The sequence below is a fragment of the Pezoporus occidentalis genome, unplaced genomic scaffold, assembly GCF_034315485.1.
Source record: "Pezoporus occidentalis ecotype Australia unplaced genomic scaffold, CSIRO_AGI_Poc_V1 ctg70, whole genome shotgun sequence".
NCBI classification, from domain to species: domain Eukaryota; kingdom Metazoa; phylum Chordata; class Aves; order Psittaciformes; family Psittacidae; genus Pezoporus; species Pezoporus occidentalis.
In genome coordinates this window covers 2822649-2837957 of record NW_026916053.1, presented here as the reverse complement: position 1 = coordinate 2837957, position 15309 = coordinate 2822649, and the positions used below count along the sequence as shown (strand labels likewise).

The 15309-nt window shown below is 40.8% G+C and overlaps 1 protein-coding gene across 4 annotated transcripts in view; it reads left to right on the top strand.

The window, feature by feature from the left end:
- PHF20 (PHD finger protein 20) overlaps positions 1–15309 on the top strand; it is a 50982-nt gene that overhangs the window by 32876 nt on the left and 2797 nt on the right. For 3 of the 4 annotated variants that reach the window (XM_062642073.1, XM_062642076.1, XM_062642074.1), the window contains 7 exons: positions 3064–3162; positions 4860–5021; positions 7205–7374; positions 10446–10545; positions 12061–12256; positions 13107–13506; positions 14373–14556. In XM_062642073.1, the coding sequence (XP_062498057.1) occupies positions 3064–3162; positions 4860–5021; positions 7205–7374; positions 10446–10545; positions 12061–12256; positions 13107–13506; positions 14373–14556 (1311 nt within the window). The remainder of the gene's footprint in view (positions 1–3063; positions 3163–4859; positions 5022–7204; positions 7375–10445; positions 10546–12060; positions 12257–13106; positions 13507–14372; positions 14557–15309) is intronic. The other variant, XM_062642075.1, reaches the window with a different exon arrangement.

Below are 15309 nucleotides of genomic sequence, written 5' to 3'. Positions count from 1 at the left end.
ATGAAAGATGTGTGCTTATTTGACAAGTCTTAATTCTGTTAAACTCTTGGTTGTCCAAAGCATTAAATATTGGAAGTGTCCTGAACTTGTTGAGATACTTAAGCGTAATAGAAAAGAGGGGGGAGCAGGAGCAGGAGGATCCAGTTTTTTCTTCTGTAGTTTTGAGCTTTTTATAATATTTGACTACTTCTGATAGTCAAAACTTACTGAGTATCTCTGAAGATCTTTGCTTCATGACTTTATTCAGTAGTATAGTGTAAACCCTGTTTATACTGGAATCTACTATAGTGTAGGTGGGTAACAGCCATAATGGGGCAGGATGTGTGTAGGTATACGTACACATGCGCATATATACAAGTAATACATATATTTAAATACCTATTTACAAATAATACATAGAAAACTTTTCAGCATACTTCCAGACTTACTGCATCACCACTTTCCTTTGGATATGTGGTGAGAATTGAGTCACAGTGATGAGGAAAACACAAAAATATCTGAGCTTAGGCTTATTCTATCTGTAACAGGCGATTGTTGTTCTAAAGATAGTCTTGAGAGGATCACCTCTTACCTGTTGCTCTGTTGTTCTGTTGGTCATAGTGGTCGGTCAGTACTTACCACCTCTCTCTATTCTTTTGCTGCCTTCCCTTGTAGGAAGGTCTGAATGAGATCCATTAGTGTCTCCTCATTGGGCTGATGCAGTGGGATGTTTATGGAATCATAGAATAGTTAGAGTTGGAAAGGACCTTAAGATCATCTAGTTCCAACCCCCCTGCCATAGGCAAGGACACCTCACACCTCTCAACTCACACTTTCTTGAGAGGATGACATATAAAGATGAGAACACACTTTTATAGTGCTGTTGGGAGGATGTGACCGAGTACTCATCCTAGTCTTCATTACTCTGCCATTCAAGGAGGTCAGGAGGACTTAGGTCTCTTTCTGGTTTTGCCAAAAACCCCTTTTTAAAAACGTAGTTGTTTTGTGATGACTTTTTAGGATGATACAAGGCAGTTCACCTTTCTCTTTGACCACATGGAACTGCGAAGATGCTTCTAACCTGGCCAGCCTCCTTACCTGGTCTTCTTTCAGTGAGAATTCATTAGACTTCAGAATGCTTGCAAGAAGCAACTCGAGTCAGAAAGCTTATTCGGGGCAGGGGGTTTTGGAAGGTCCCTTTTAGAAGACTCATTCTTTGTGGATTTATTAAGGAAACGTGCATTAGCTGTGTTGTGCAGTTAAGGTAACAGCTATACACAGAAATTTGCAAATAATGGGATTTTTCCAGATTTTTAGACATACCAGCAAGCTCAAGGGGGAAAAGTGTGGAACAAAGTGACAGGTTTTTGTCATATTTATCACAGATATGTTGATTGTGACTGAAATAGCATACTCTGCTCTCAGATATCTTAAACCAAATGTTCTGACCATGCAAATCTCAGTTTCCAAATGCAAAGATGCAAAATTTTCATGCTTATGTTGACTTCAGTTATTCTCTCTGTACCCTTCTGGAAGAATAAAATGGCAGAATTTACTTGCATCCCTGTGTGCAGGGAGCAGGAAATGGTACCCAGAGGATCCTGATCACTGGAGGATTGGGAAATGAGGACAAAGGAAAGAAAGAAGTTGGAGGTTCTGTGCTGAGACTTAAATATGAACCTCTTTCCCCTCCAAATGGTCATGGAGGGGGGATGAAGCTTGTCTTTTGTGCTGCCTGTCGTGTTGCCTTTGAAGGGCACGTAATTGGTAGGGCAGGTTGCCAGCAGTGCCAGCAGTTGATGCGGCTGCTGGCAATGCAGCTTTAGCAGCCATCACTAATGACAGCAAAGAGGAGTGCAAGTGGCAAAGTAGCAGGAGATGTTCAAGGACTAAGAGGGTGGGGAGGTACAGAGCTGAAGCCTCTCACAAGGAGGAGCTCATTGCACATCTCCTGCATGCTCATCCCAGCTGGGGAAATGTGACTGAGACTGCCAGTTTCTCAGAATGAGCTGTTTGTACTAGAAATACGTAGCCTGAGATGGTGAACTGGGGAGTTAAATACTGGTGTGTATGAAAGAGGTTAACATAATACACTGGTATTGCTGGTTTGCTTCGTGAGTGACCACCTAGGGTTCTTAAGTGTGTTCTGTAGGAGAAGCTTTCCTATAATACAGTGTTGTTAGGTGCTTATTCTGGTACCAATAATCAGAAAATGAAATAGGTCTCTGAATGGGATGGGGAGCGGCTTAGTCAGCCAAGCACTCTGCGAGCACAGCTCTTTTGAGATGCAAGGCATCCTTCCATAATAGATTTGATGATTGCATCTGCAGCCTCTGCTGAGTCAGGATAATTTAAGGAAGCACGTAAGTATCTACAGATTCTGCTGTGGAGACTTAAATCTGAAAGACAGGAGTTGTGAACAAACACTAGGATATAGAAAACAAGGGTTTATGTGCACGTCACCTCCCAGCAGGCATATACTTGATGGCGAGGGCTCTGGAAGCATGCTTTGAGTTTGGACTTGATTGAAACGTATTGCCCAATCATTTAAAAATTATAGGGTGTTTTATTCCCATAAAAGTAGGATGGAGAACAGATGATGAGAGGATTGCAGTTAAAGCCAGCTGAACCACTTGTTCCTCCAGCTTCAATGAAAACTGAATACTTGACTGAGGAACCATACTAGAGTCTGGGGGGGTTGGGGTTTTGTTCTTTCAGACTTCAGTCACAATGCAACTGAAATGTTCAGCCATAATAATTTAGAAAACAGTTATAACAAATCTCCCCAATTTCTTCACTTACAGTCTCTGAAACACGTAAGCAGGCAATGGGCATTAGTGTACAACTGAGTTCTCACACGTGCTATTGTAATTTTCTCATGGGACAGTCAGATTAGGACTTAACCCAGCACATTCCAATTATGAGAGCTGGGGATTCTTACAGGTAAGTTTTCTTACTGCTTGTTTTTTGCAGTGAACTGGCCCTGATTGTCCAAAGAAACCGTGGAGGTCTTTAAGAAAGTAATTAAGTAGAATAAGCGTGTATGTGTCTCACAACTTAAGTTGGAATGTTGTCTAATTTCAGCTGTCAAAGAACATGAGAAGAGCAAAGAAAGGAAATCCAAAGACTATGGAAGGTCCAAGTCAAAGAAAAAGAAAAAAAAGAGAAAGAGAACTAAGCCTGGTAAAGCTCTTTTTAATTCTGTAGGGAAATACAACTTCATTGGTTTGTTTTGGCTGTTCCTTAGTTTCATGCTCTTGAGTGAGCATTGCAGAGAAGACTGCTTGCTTCGTTAATCTGTTCTAATATTATTAAGTGGTTAATATTGTGATTTGCAAGATAATTTGTTTCTTGGTTGAGCTGCACCATTATTGCTGGATGACAGCTTGCAGTAGTGCATGTAATGGCACAGAATAAATTAACTCTAAAATAAATATTAAGTATTAATAACATTAAGCATGGCTTTTCATTAGCAAATGCACCTGTTAAGTTGCACGTAAGTATAGAGGGTGCAGATTCCCTGGGTTTGCTACCAAACGCCCTGTGTACCAGGTGTTCTCAGTTATATAAGTTAGTTTTGGTGCTTCTTTAAAAGCCTCATCTAGAGTCTGTACTCATGCTGTGTCCCTCTGTCATGTCTCCTAACATGCTGTTCCACCTATGGTAATAGGGGTGTAGTAGGAACACGTCTTCACTGTTGATTTTATCTACAGAGGCTTGGGAATGCTTTCCTCGGGGCACTTTACACTTTGAAATTCATATCTAGGCCCAGGTGTTACTGGTGATTGGATTCTTCACCTCTGGAGATGGCAGTTGATTCTGGAAGATGTCTCTAGTGAAATGCTTAGAGATCAAGCGTGGCAGCTTTCTCTGCCATTGATGGATGTCTAGGATCATTAATGCAGCACATTTCAAACTAGCATGCATAATTTGTTAAACCAGAGCTTCTTACGGAGGAGTTCCCGAGATGGGAAAGAGGATGGATTGCATTTTTGTTTGCTGCAGTGAAGAAATAGGGCAAGCTGTCATGAGAGAGTAGAGCAGGAGAAGGAACCATAGGCAGACTGACTCAGAATTGTGCTGAAACAAATATTTTAGTGAGGTTCTGATTGTATGGTGCCCTCAAATATGACAATAATATGCATAGTATCATTTGTAGATGCACAAATAATTTGCAGGTAGTACCCACTATTACGTGTCCGCCTGCTCTTGGATTTTGAGATGCTGCTTGCCCCCCTTCTTTTGATGCTGCTTGTGGTTCTTCAGGAGCTTTGATGGTTTTCTCCAGACAACTGATTGGATGGTGCTGCTTATAACTGCACATAGCCTTGATGTGTCAACACCGAGGATGTGCTGAATGCATGCTTCACAGAGGAGCTGTTCTAGGTGTTTTCTGCACATGGTCTTAACTGGGCTTCTTTCCACTCATGCATCCTGTTCCATATACACACTAAGAAAATAAGAGATGCTTTTTGCCCACTTTGTAATCTGAGGGGATGTGTGTGGTAGCCCATGTGAATGATAGTGGGATACGAGGGAGAGGTGTCCAGCTAGCAGTGCTTATGTGGAGATGCCTGTAATGCATTGTAAGCATGTTCACCCTGAAGAAGTTAGGTTTAGCCAGCCTTTTCAGCCTCTCTCACATACATCAGCAGTGAAGGATGACAGAGCTGTGTAAGGTTTTCCTGGTTCAGACAATAACTTTATTGCCTCTAGAAAGCTTCCAGCAGCATAACAAAGTCCTGCAGTCCTGGCATAGTGAAGTGGAAACTGTCACAAGGAATTATACATCCCTGCTCCGTGCATGGTGCTGGTTTTCTCTTTTCTCAACTTCTCTTGACCCCAGATTTCTAAGAATACCACTTGTTACGATTTTGCAGACTACTCTGGCAGCGAGGAAAACACGGATGTTTCACAGGAGCTTTCTCCTGAAAAATCAGGTGTCACCAAATCTGTTCCTTCCAATAAATCATCTGCCCATACAAGCACAGTGCTGCACTGCTCTGGGTCCGGGCAGCACAGAGGAAGATCAAAAAGAAACGGTAAGCTGACTCTCCCCTCTGGTTTGCTGGTTCTGTCTGTTACTACCAGTAAATGTGTGAGCTGCACTAACGTCCGCAGAAGTCAATACCCATGATGTACATCTGGCTGTTCTTATGCAGGACCGTGTGTTTCCTTTCCCCTGCCCGAACTAGTTGAACCCAGTTCCTTTGCCAGAGCTTGATGTTGCTGCTTTTTGCTTTGACTTCACAGAAACTCTAAGACTGTTGCCCTTATTTCAGACTCAGACTCATTTTGCACCTTTTTGCAGCCCTGTATTTACTCTATCATAGCTGTGGTCGAAGTTTAGTAATTAAACTTTTAGTATTTCAAAGGTTTCAATGAAGTAATAATTCAGAGTTAAAAACAGAGGTTATGCAAGCTTTATGCAGTATGTGTGCTGTGTTTGAGACACCACTGGATGTGGTTACATGTAGTTGTGTACACTATGATATATGGTTACAATGACTTCCTGAGCTTCATGATGATGATAAGCTCTTTATTAGTATCTTCATAGTACTTCATAAACAGAGCTCATAAAAACGTGGCTGCTGTGTTCCAGCTTTCAGAGTTTTCAGTAGTTACTGTCACAAGCTGGTACAATAAAAAAAGGCAAACAAACATTTTGTTCTTTCTGTTATTAAAGCTCACAAATTTGAAGGAAATGGGAAGTATATGACAGCTTGATTATGTGCAGGAGCCTTAAGTTCCTCACTGATTCCTTGTTGTAGACGTGCACTGTTGGTGACCATTTGATTATGCTTTGACACAGTTGTTTTATTGTTTGGAATTAGGCAAAGTGTAAAAATTTAACTTCAGTTAATTCCATCACACAGGGAACAGAGGAAACATTTAAAACTACTGAAGCGCAGATGGCGATAATGTCTTAAAACATGTTCTGCAAGTCTGATGAGTTCTGGTTATGGAATATATTGACCATAGTGTGTATTGCAGTTTAGTAACTTGGCCATCAGTTGCTCAGAATTCTTTTGATCAGTTCGTAGACATTGAAAGAGGTGAGAAGTATTGGAAATGGTTTTATTTCATCCTGTTTGCAATTCTCTTAACTGCTTTTTGCATCTGCAGAGCTCGTATTAATAAGAACAGCAGGGCCCAGATAAACAAGATCTGGTGTAAGCAATAGTATAGCTTGTGTAGTAGAATGGAAGCGCTGTTGCTTCCAGAATACTTGAGGAGTGTCCTATCTCAGAGATGGAATAAAGCTTTAAACCTGGAAATGAACTAATACAGTGGGTTCTCAGGCCCTTAAATTTGAGAAGAGACGTCTTCGCACATGACTGAGTTTGTACCTGCAGTGCTGTTCTGGGGCCTAAGTGATCAAAATAGTTCTTACCCAACATAGGTGAGAGACCACAGTCTGTTTCAGAGCGACTAAATTTACTCTATTCCACCTCATTAGAGTATTTTGCACATAATTAAAATCCTTGCCTTCTCCCTCTGACCCTCCCATCCTACCCCCAAGGAATACATTGCATTAGTATTGAGGTGAGCATCTCAATTTAGCATGCTGTTCGGGACAAGATTTTCCTGGCAGTTTTATTCAATCCACTTAAAGCATTAAGTGCTATGGGAGCATTCTTAAAGAATACCTGCACTGCCCCTGAACTGATAAGTGTGTCTTCAACAGGAGGCTAATGAACATAATCATTTCTGAAGCAGGATTAAATTCTGTGTTGGACTCTGAACGTTTCTCGAATGGAGTCATTACTTTGTGAGTCAGAATGGTTCATAGCACAGAACCCTCTTATCTCTTTCTGGGAGCTCTAGTCTTAGAGTACCAAGCCACAGTTCTATACAGATTGCAGGAACTACTATGAATCCTGTTCTAATTTATATAATGGGGTTTTATTACACTTACTTGTCTTAAGAGACTTTTTGTCTTTGGTTTGAGGCACTGTGTCGAGAGTACAGTGTTAATGACTGAAGCTGTTAAGTTGGAATATTTTGAAGGAACTATTAAGAATATAAAACTTCATTATACATAGTAGTAACTTTAGCATTAAAGTTCATCATATGATGTAGTAACATTGCAGTGTTCCTTAAATCAGATGGGGAACTTGTGCTTTTAGAAATGTCTGTCTGCGTACTCGGGGTGAAATCGTGAGACTTGCTTGGGGGTTTTGTCATTACTTGGGATTTTACCTAACTTCTTTTTTTGGTACAGAGGATGACACCCTGAGTGAGTCATCTCTGGAGAGCTTGCTGTGGAGCGACGATGACTGCAGTCAGGACGTTGATGTCACCACGAATCCTGATGAAGAAGTTGAAGAAAGCGATTCTGAGATTGTTCGCTGTGTTTGTGAAGTAAAAGAAGAAAATGACTTCATGATTCAGGTATGACGTGGAGGGTGAATTCCCATTTTGGTGAATGCAGTAGAAGATGTCAGGAAACACGCGTAGGTACAGTCTGTACATGAAATAAACTGCCTCTGTCCTCTGAAATAGGAATTTTTTGTCTAAGGTAACCTGTCAGCTTGAGCAGCTGCAATGATAAGTAGAGACCTTTGCTTTTTAATACAGTGTGGGTTTTTAATTGAAGGAAAGTAAGGGGAAAGGGCCAATTCTATACAAGTCATTGACAGTTGGCTACTCGCTTCTGGATTTGCATTTTGCTACACATGCAGGGTGAAAGATACCTTGTGCATTAGTAGGAAAGGGTGCAGTGATGGGCAGTGGCTGAATAACATCAGAGTGCAGAGGAGGAACAGGAGCCTGACAGTTGGGGATAAAGGAGGTGGCTGCCCTCAGGGGAGATGGATCAATGTAAAACACAGATACAGGCTGTAGTATAATTTTCTGGCAGAAGTAGGCTCAGCACTAGTTTGTGACTGCAGAATGCAGAGAGCTGTCAGCTAGCTGAGGACATAGTCTATGGATAGCTTTCACATAAGGTTTCGTGGGCTGCTTCTGAGATGGGTTTTCTGGGTTGATCTAGTTTGGGGATTGGGGTTTTTTTTGAGTGTATTGCAAAGTTTTAAAGGCTTTGGCTGTGTTATAAAAGAATTGCCTAGGAGAGCAGGTTATTCTCTCTGGCAAAGAGATGCAGCTCAGCAGCATGGTAAGTACCTGCATTCATTATGGGGACTGAAGCAATAGGAAGTGGGGATCAAGGAGCTGGTAACAATATCTAGGGGCAGAGGGGGGTGTAGGATGGGCATATAGTTTGCTTAAGGTGCCATATGCTGTGCTCCCCCCACACCTTCCTGTCAGGCTGTGGTTTTGGGGGGAAATGTGTTGAACAATCTCTTCTGTTGTTGGTGTAGAAATGCCTGAGTTAACTAGTTGAGTATAGAGCTTTAATGCAAAGATAACATGGAATTATGATGAGGGGAGCCTATTTTCAGCTTTCCAAAGGTGTAGTGCTGAGATTGACACTTCCCTTTTGACTATAGCATGAGAATCCTGTGTAGTTATCATAACTTTGTAAGATTTCTCCCCTGTTTCCTACTCAGACTTTAATTTGACACTTGGAAACTCAAATTTGGAAGCGTCTTCACTAAAGAACTTGCTTTTAGACTTGTCCTCTCTTCCTAAAGATAGTAATTTTGCTCAATGTGTGGGCTTGTTAGAGAATTCCGGGGCTGGATTTGGCATCCTCGGAGGTGATGGATGTGAATAAACTTGGGGTATTTTTGTTCTGGAGGGTGAAAAGGTGTTTAAATAAATGCCCATTGAGTTTGGTTATTTCCTTTTTACGTCAATTTAGATGTTACTGCACAACTCTGCATGGTTTTCCTCTTCAAATTTTATATTGGCTTTGCTTTGAATCTCCCTATTACTGCTTGGGCAGGGGGCAGCACCTATGTAGCGTGCGTCCAGAGCAGTTGCCTGGCCAGCCAGGCTGTGAAGTGGGACATGCAGATAAAAGGAAGGACCCGTGCCCTGATGGGATGGATATTTAAATAGCAGTTGAGTAAAATAAAAACAGTTGGGGTGCTTCATTAGAGTTCTGGGCAAATTTGCCTGGAAAATCCCAAAGTGTAGCTCTGCCATATGGCAGGAAGATAGGATGCAAGTGTGTCTCAAGTGTTCAGGAGCTCCCTTCTTATCTTTAGCATATTTTTCTTACTGTTTCCTTTGTTTAAGGACACCTTTTTCTGGCTCCTACTGATCACTTTGTGAAAGGTGGATGGTCTCTCAGCCTGTTTTTAGAGCAACTTAACTGCTTTAGGACTGTTTACCCATTTTGTAAGGCAAAACATTGTTAGTCCCATCTTACAGAAATCTTCTCTCTGACCTTACACATCCTCTGTTCCCAGCACTTCTGTTTCCTCCACACGTAGACCACTAATTTAATACAGTGATGTGTTCAAAAACTGGTGGTCCCTTTCTGTCCCTCCTAGCTTGAGGCAAGACTGCAGATAAAAGCAGCAGTACTGAAAGTGCCGTAAGTAGTGTTCAACACAGATGTTGACTAAGTTGGCATCTCTGTAGGTCAGTGAAGAGCAGCATCTGGGATTGCTGCAGTTGCTCTTTGGTTTAGCTCATTTTGAAGACTTTGCCAATATTGACAAGATTTTTGCAGTAAGCTTTTGGCTTATGCTTCAAGAAGCAAAGGTTGTGCTCTGTTGTCTCAACTGCTTATGAAAATAGTAATTCTGAATGACACCACAGTTTAAATCAGAATTGGCTTGGATGTTCTTCAGTGGAGATTCACGCCATGTTTCAGCAGTCTTTAGGCTACAGCTGAAGTTTTGCCTCCTTGTGAAAGGGGAGAAAGTGACTGAAACAGAACATGTGGATAGTTTTTCCTGCTTAAAACCAGTACGGCTTTAAGTACAATGATTGCATCTTTAAATAGCAGAACTGTGCTATTTAAGTTATGTTCAGTCCTGGCAAGTATGATTGCCCACACTTGGTAGGATGTCAGAAATTTTAAAGCTAGTGCAAGTGCTTCTGCATTTTGGTTTGATGTTAGATGTACCTTTGAAATAGGTAAGATGTTAGAGATACAAATGTCGGTAAAGGGTAATACTGGCTAATCTGGTGTGACATAAATATCCCTTCAGTTTTATAATGGAATGTGATCTACTGTTTGAAGGGGAAACCTTTTCATTCAGAATACTTGATATATTTTCTTAAGCAAGCTTGATTGCATACTGTTTTCTGTCCTGATTATGTGTGAAAGATTTTCATCTCCAAAGGGAACATTTTTTCAGCATCTCTCCTTCTACTTGGTAATTGTTGTCATTCTCCAGGAATTCATGTGAAAATCTGTGGGAAGGGTTTGAATTTTACTGTAGTCTGATTCTTTAATGTATTTGCTTGTAGCTGGAAAAGGGGGTGGGTATTAATATACCTTTTTGTCTTAAAATGTGGGGGTGATGTGTCTTTTACTTGAGGTAATCTTGCTGAGCACCTGTAGGCTTCATTTCTGTTGATGTGCACTTCTTGACTTTAAACAGTGTGAAGAGTGTCTGTGCTGGCAGCATGGAGTCTGTATGGGTTTACTGGAAGATAATATACCTGAGAAATATACCTGCTATATTTGCCAAGATCCTCCAGGTACAGACATTTCAGGTTACAGAGCTTTCTTTTATGTGCAGTAACTTTATCTACATATTGCAAAGATTAAACTTCTTGCTCCCCTAGCTGTGCCTGTCATTCCAGGTAATAGAAGTTGAGTGATAGACACAGAAAGTTTAATTTATGTGACTCTGCATGAGTCAATATTGTGGAATTGCAGCTGCACAGGAATAGAAGTGAACGTTTTAAGTGTGGTGACCATCTGTCATGTGTATACCACTAATAAGGATTGTACTGTCTGGCTATGGAAAATGAATTTAGAAGCACTCAGGAAACTTAAGCAAAAACTCCCCGTCGGCACATCTTATGGGGTGTGAATGCAGCTTTCCTCCAGCAAGACCAGGCTTAGGAGTTCTTTAAGTTAGCAAGAGGCTCCCAGGCTCTCAGCAGCAGTGGCTCTTACCTGTCTGACTGCATTACTTGTAATGGTAATGGGTAATGCAGTCAGAGTTGATTAAGCAGCACATTCTCTACCCTTAATTATGGATTTTAAAATGTCTTAGTCCATCTAACACAAAATTACAGTTGTGGGCATCTTTTCTGGCTTCCTACTCAATGAATTATAAAGCTTTGCTGAATATGGAAACAGATGAGGTCCGGGCTTCAGTCCATGTTCATTAATGATGAGAAAATGGGATCTCTGTGCCTAATCACAAGGCATTTTAAGACAATTTCCGTTCATGTACATATTTGCATTGTCATCTCTGCTTTGTTTTTTTTGGGGGGGTTTAAAACTACTAACTCTTCTCTAGCTTAACTTACTGATTTGTGTAGCTTGTATTTTAATAGCAAGGAATACATGCTATGCTTACATGTTTGTGTGTTTGCAGCTTAGCATGCATCTCAACTCCACTGTTTCTAATAATATCATTTTGTTTGGCTTTTTAAGTTATTTATACTGATGCACTTACCACATTTAACATAATTTCAGCTGTTGTTGATATTCCAAACTTTTAAGCTAGAATTTGCATTATTAATAGCCCAGTTTAGGCAAGTTCTCCATCAGAACCTCATCATTGATTCCTTTAAAATTTACTTGTAAATGGCTGTGCTAATGCATGTATGATGCTTAAAAACAAGGCCAGTGGGGAAGGGATGTTCACTGCCTTTTGCTGCATTTTCTGTCTGTAGAGAGCTCTATTTAATCTGTAGCCTTAGTTATAACCATGGTTACTAGACACTGATAACCTGCTAAAAATACACTTTTTTCCTGTGCATCAGCTGCAGTTACCTGTTGTGGTTGTCCTGATGGAATTTGGGATCTGAATGCTCTTACAGTTGGGCAGAGATTTTTGACTGAGGTTATCTCACTTCCCACTTTACAAGTTTTTCATGTCTTCAGGGTTTTGTCTGCTATTACAGGGTCTTTATTGGTACTATTGGTAAGAACAAATAAGCTGTTGGAAGACTTGGAGATAATCAGAATTGCTGCTATTAATGTTAACATACCATAATGAATGCTTCATTTTGACACACTCATTACTGTTGCTTTAGGTCAGAGGTCCAGCTTAAAGTACTGGTATGAGAAGGAGTGGTTAAGTAATGGTCACATGCATGGCTTAGCGTTTTTGGAAGAAAACTATTCCCACCAGAATGCCAAGAAGATTGTAGCCACTCACCAGCTTCTTGGCGATGTACAGAGAGTGATAGAAGTACTGCATGGACTGCAGCTGAAGATGAGCATATTACAGTAAGCAGTGTTTAAGTATCAGTTGGCATGTTCTCGATGTGAATCAGATTTCAAATAGTAGAAAAATAACTGGAAATTTGGACTTTTGTGCTTCTTTGTGGATATATAACAACATAGTTCGGCTTGTTAACATGACCTGGGAAAAGGACTTGTCTGCTTAAAAACTATGTAAATGTGTTGAAGGGTGTAAATTGACTTGTATATAGAAGGGTTGGGAAAGTATGAAGGGAAGAGGGAGAAAACTAGTAGCAGCAGCTTCTCCTAAAGCACCTAAATAGATGTAAGTAACAAGAATGATGGGTGTATAACCTATGACAGCATTATTGTAATGCTTGCCTTCTCCATTCCAGTAATTCTAAATCAGAGCTTTTCCTGCAGAAAGCAAATCTTTTTGTTCAGCATAATGTTTTAATGGAAGAGCAGTTGCACCTTCAGCCACGTGTAGCAGTTCATTCCTATGCAAAGATTACTACAAATATAGATGGAAAAAATAACGTATTCTGCAAGGATTGTAGAAATTGAGTTTTCTGCATCTTTTCCTGTTTAAACTCACCGTGGGGTTCTGACAACTGTAAACATTTCTAACACAAATCCAGCAGTTTTAAACTGATTGAATTCCGTATTTGTAATATGCTAGTTGATAAATTACACAGCAGGAGGTGTTTGGAAAGCAAAGCTTTTAGTGCTTCCAATGTACTTAAGCACTTTTCCCCTTCCATTTAACCTGCGGTGATGCAGTAGGGTCACTGGCAGTACTTGAAACACTTCTCTTTCCTCTGTGGAAAGGATAGTTTGTGTCATCACTTTGACGTTTAAATTCGGGGGGTTTACTTCCTTTATGTTTGAACAGAAATAAAGAGCATCCTGACCTGAAGCTTTGGTGTCATCCGTGGAAGCACATCACGGTGGATGAGAAGATTCATACAAAACACATCATTCACATTGAGGAAAACTGCTGCAAAGAGGAGACAGCAAGTTATAGAACTTGGAATGGGACAGTTGAGAAACCCTCAACCATTCCTTCTGTGGAGGAATCGTACATTACAAGTGAACACTGTTACCAGAAGCCTCGAGCCTATTACCCTGCGATAGAGCAGAGGCTGGTTGTGGAAACAAGAGGTTCAGCCATGGATGATGGAGTAAATAGAATACGGGAAAACGGGGACGATGCCCTGTCAGAGAGGTTTGGCTGGAATCTGGACCGAGAAATATGCAAGATGGAGAATGAATCCAAACACAATTACTCTAAGGTATCTGTATTAAAGTAACCGTCTCTGTGTTAAAGATGTGTTTGCCTGGCAAAGTGAAGACCTCAACACTTCTTAGCAGTATTTAGTTTATTTATTTGTGTTTAACTCTTTTCTATGCTGTTAAATGTAAGTTGCCAATACAAATTAAAATGAAAGCCTCTGGGAAATACCAGCCTCCCTTCTTTAGATGAAAAGGTTGTTTGGCTTTTATTTCATGCATGTGTAAGGTGAAACGTCTGGGGTTTTTTCACTTCTCTATCAAATCAGTTGGGATTGCAGTGTGTTTCCCAGAAAGATGTGTATTTCAGTTCTTCAGTCTTCTAGGAGCATTTGTTGTGTTTCAGCAGAATGATGACAAAAGTAGGGGGGTAGAATCAACACTGTGACAGTGTAGTCAAGTTTTATAAGGGGTGGTGATGTTTTTTTTCTAGATGCTTCGCTGAAAGCTGTAGTAGAATTGAGATTATATTCCTTCAGGAAAAATCCCTTCTGACTGCAAAGTCATTTGCTCTTTACTTGATTACTGTCGTGTTACAAATGGCTTCAGTGTTCCCAAGGATGCACAGGTGAAGGGCTGGACTTCGGCAGGGAGCTAGCTACATGGATTTATGTTTTCTCTTGAAAATCAGATACCTGTGAAGTGCAAAGAATAGATCTTGGCAAAATACATGTAAAAATATGTCTGTATTTAGACCCATTTGCCCAAACTGCCTTAACGTTCGTGTATGATCTCTTCTCTGTGTCTCTGTACTCCATTAGCCTAAGATCAGTTGAGCAATTAGCTTGAGTAACTGTAAGGACCCAGACAGGCTGGTTTCCCACTTGTGTTTCACAGTAACAAACATTAATGTGTGTGTTCCTGCTAGGTAAGAGAGTCTGTCTCTAAGAAAGGCTCTCCAGAGGAAGCAATTGAAATGAAATTGCTGGAAAAAGACAAAGAAGGAGTTGTGAACTCGCAGCTGCAGTGGCAGCTGAATCTTTTAGCTCACGTGGAATCTCTGCAAGATGAAGTCATCCACAGGATGGATTTCATTGAGAAGGAGCTAGATGGTAGGTGACACTTTCCTGTTTCAAAAACGAACTTGTGATGAATGACTCATTCAGAACATGTTAACCTGAGTTTTACTTCTGCAGCCCTACAAAAAGGTGAGCGTTGCTTTGTCCGATTACTGCGTTTACTGAGAGCAAACAGCCAGGACTGGTATGGGGGTGGTGGTGTGGATTTCAAAAGAAAGATCAAATTAAAACTGAGCAGAACTGCACAGAAAAAGGTTCTGGTACAGTGTGGCCTGAGTTGACTTCTGGTCAGTTGTATTGCTGGTTCTTGTTTCCAACTGAGAAGCTTTCGATCAGGAATTCATTTTCTTTGTGTGGTAGTCAGTTCTTTTTGTGCCTTTGGATTTCATCCTCATTTTCTGTTACCCAGTTCTTTCTGTCTTTGCCCATTATAGTCTATTGATAGCAAAGTTCTTTCATTAGAATAGTCCTGTCCTTTTAGGATCTTCAGTTGCATCTAATGCTGATCTCAAAGGTAATCTCATGGTATAAGCTTCCTGTACCGCAGTGTCCTTGCGGTGGAACTGATATGCATCAGAGGAGGTTTAGCACCAGATTTCACACTATCTAGTCATGAGTTTTCCTTCCCTGCTTTTTCCTAGGAACATCAGAAACCCCCCTCTGAATTGTTTGTCATGTATCAAACGCTATTTGCAAAGGTTGGCATGAGGAGCTGGGGTTTCTGAAATACCACATGGTAAAACTATTGCCCACTGCTCTTCACAGAAGATGTAATGAATTCCTGCT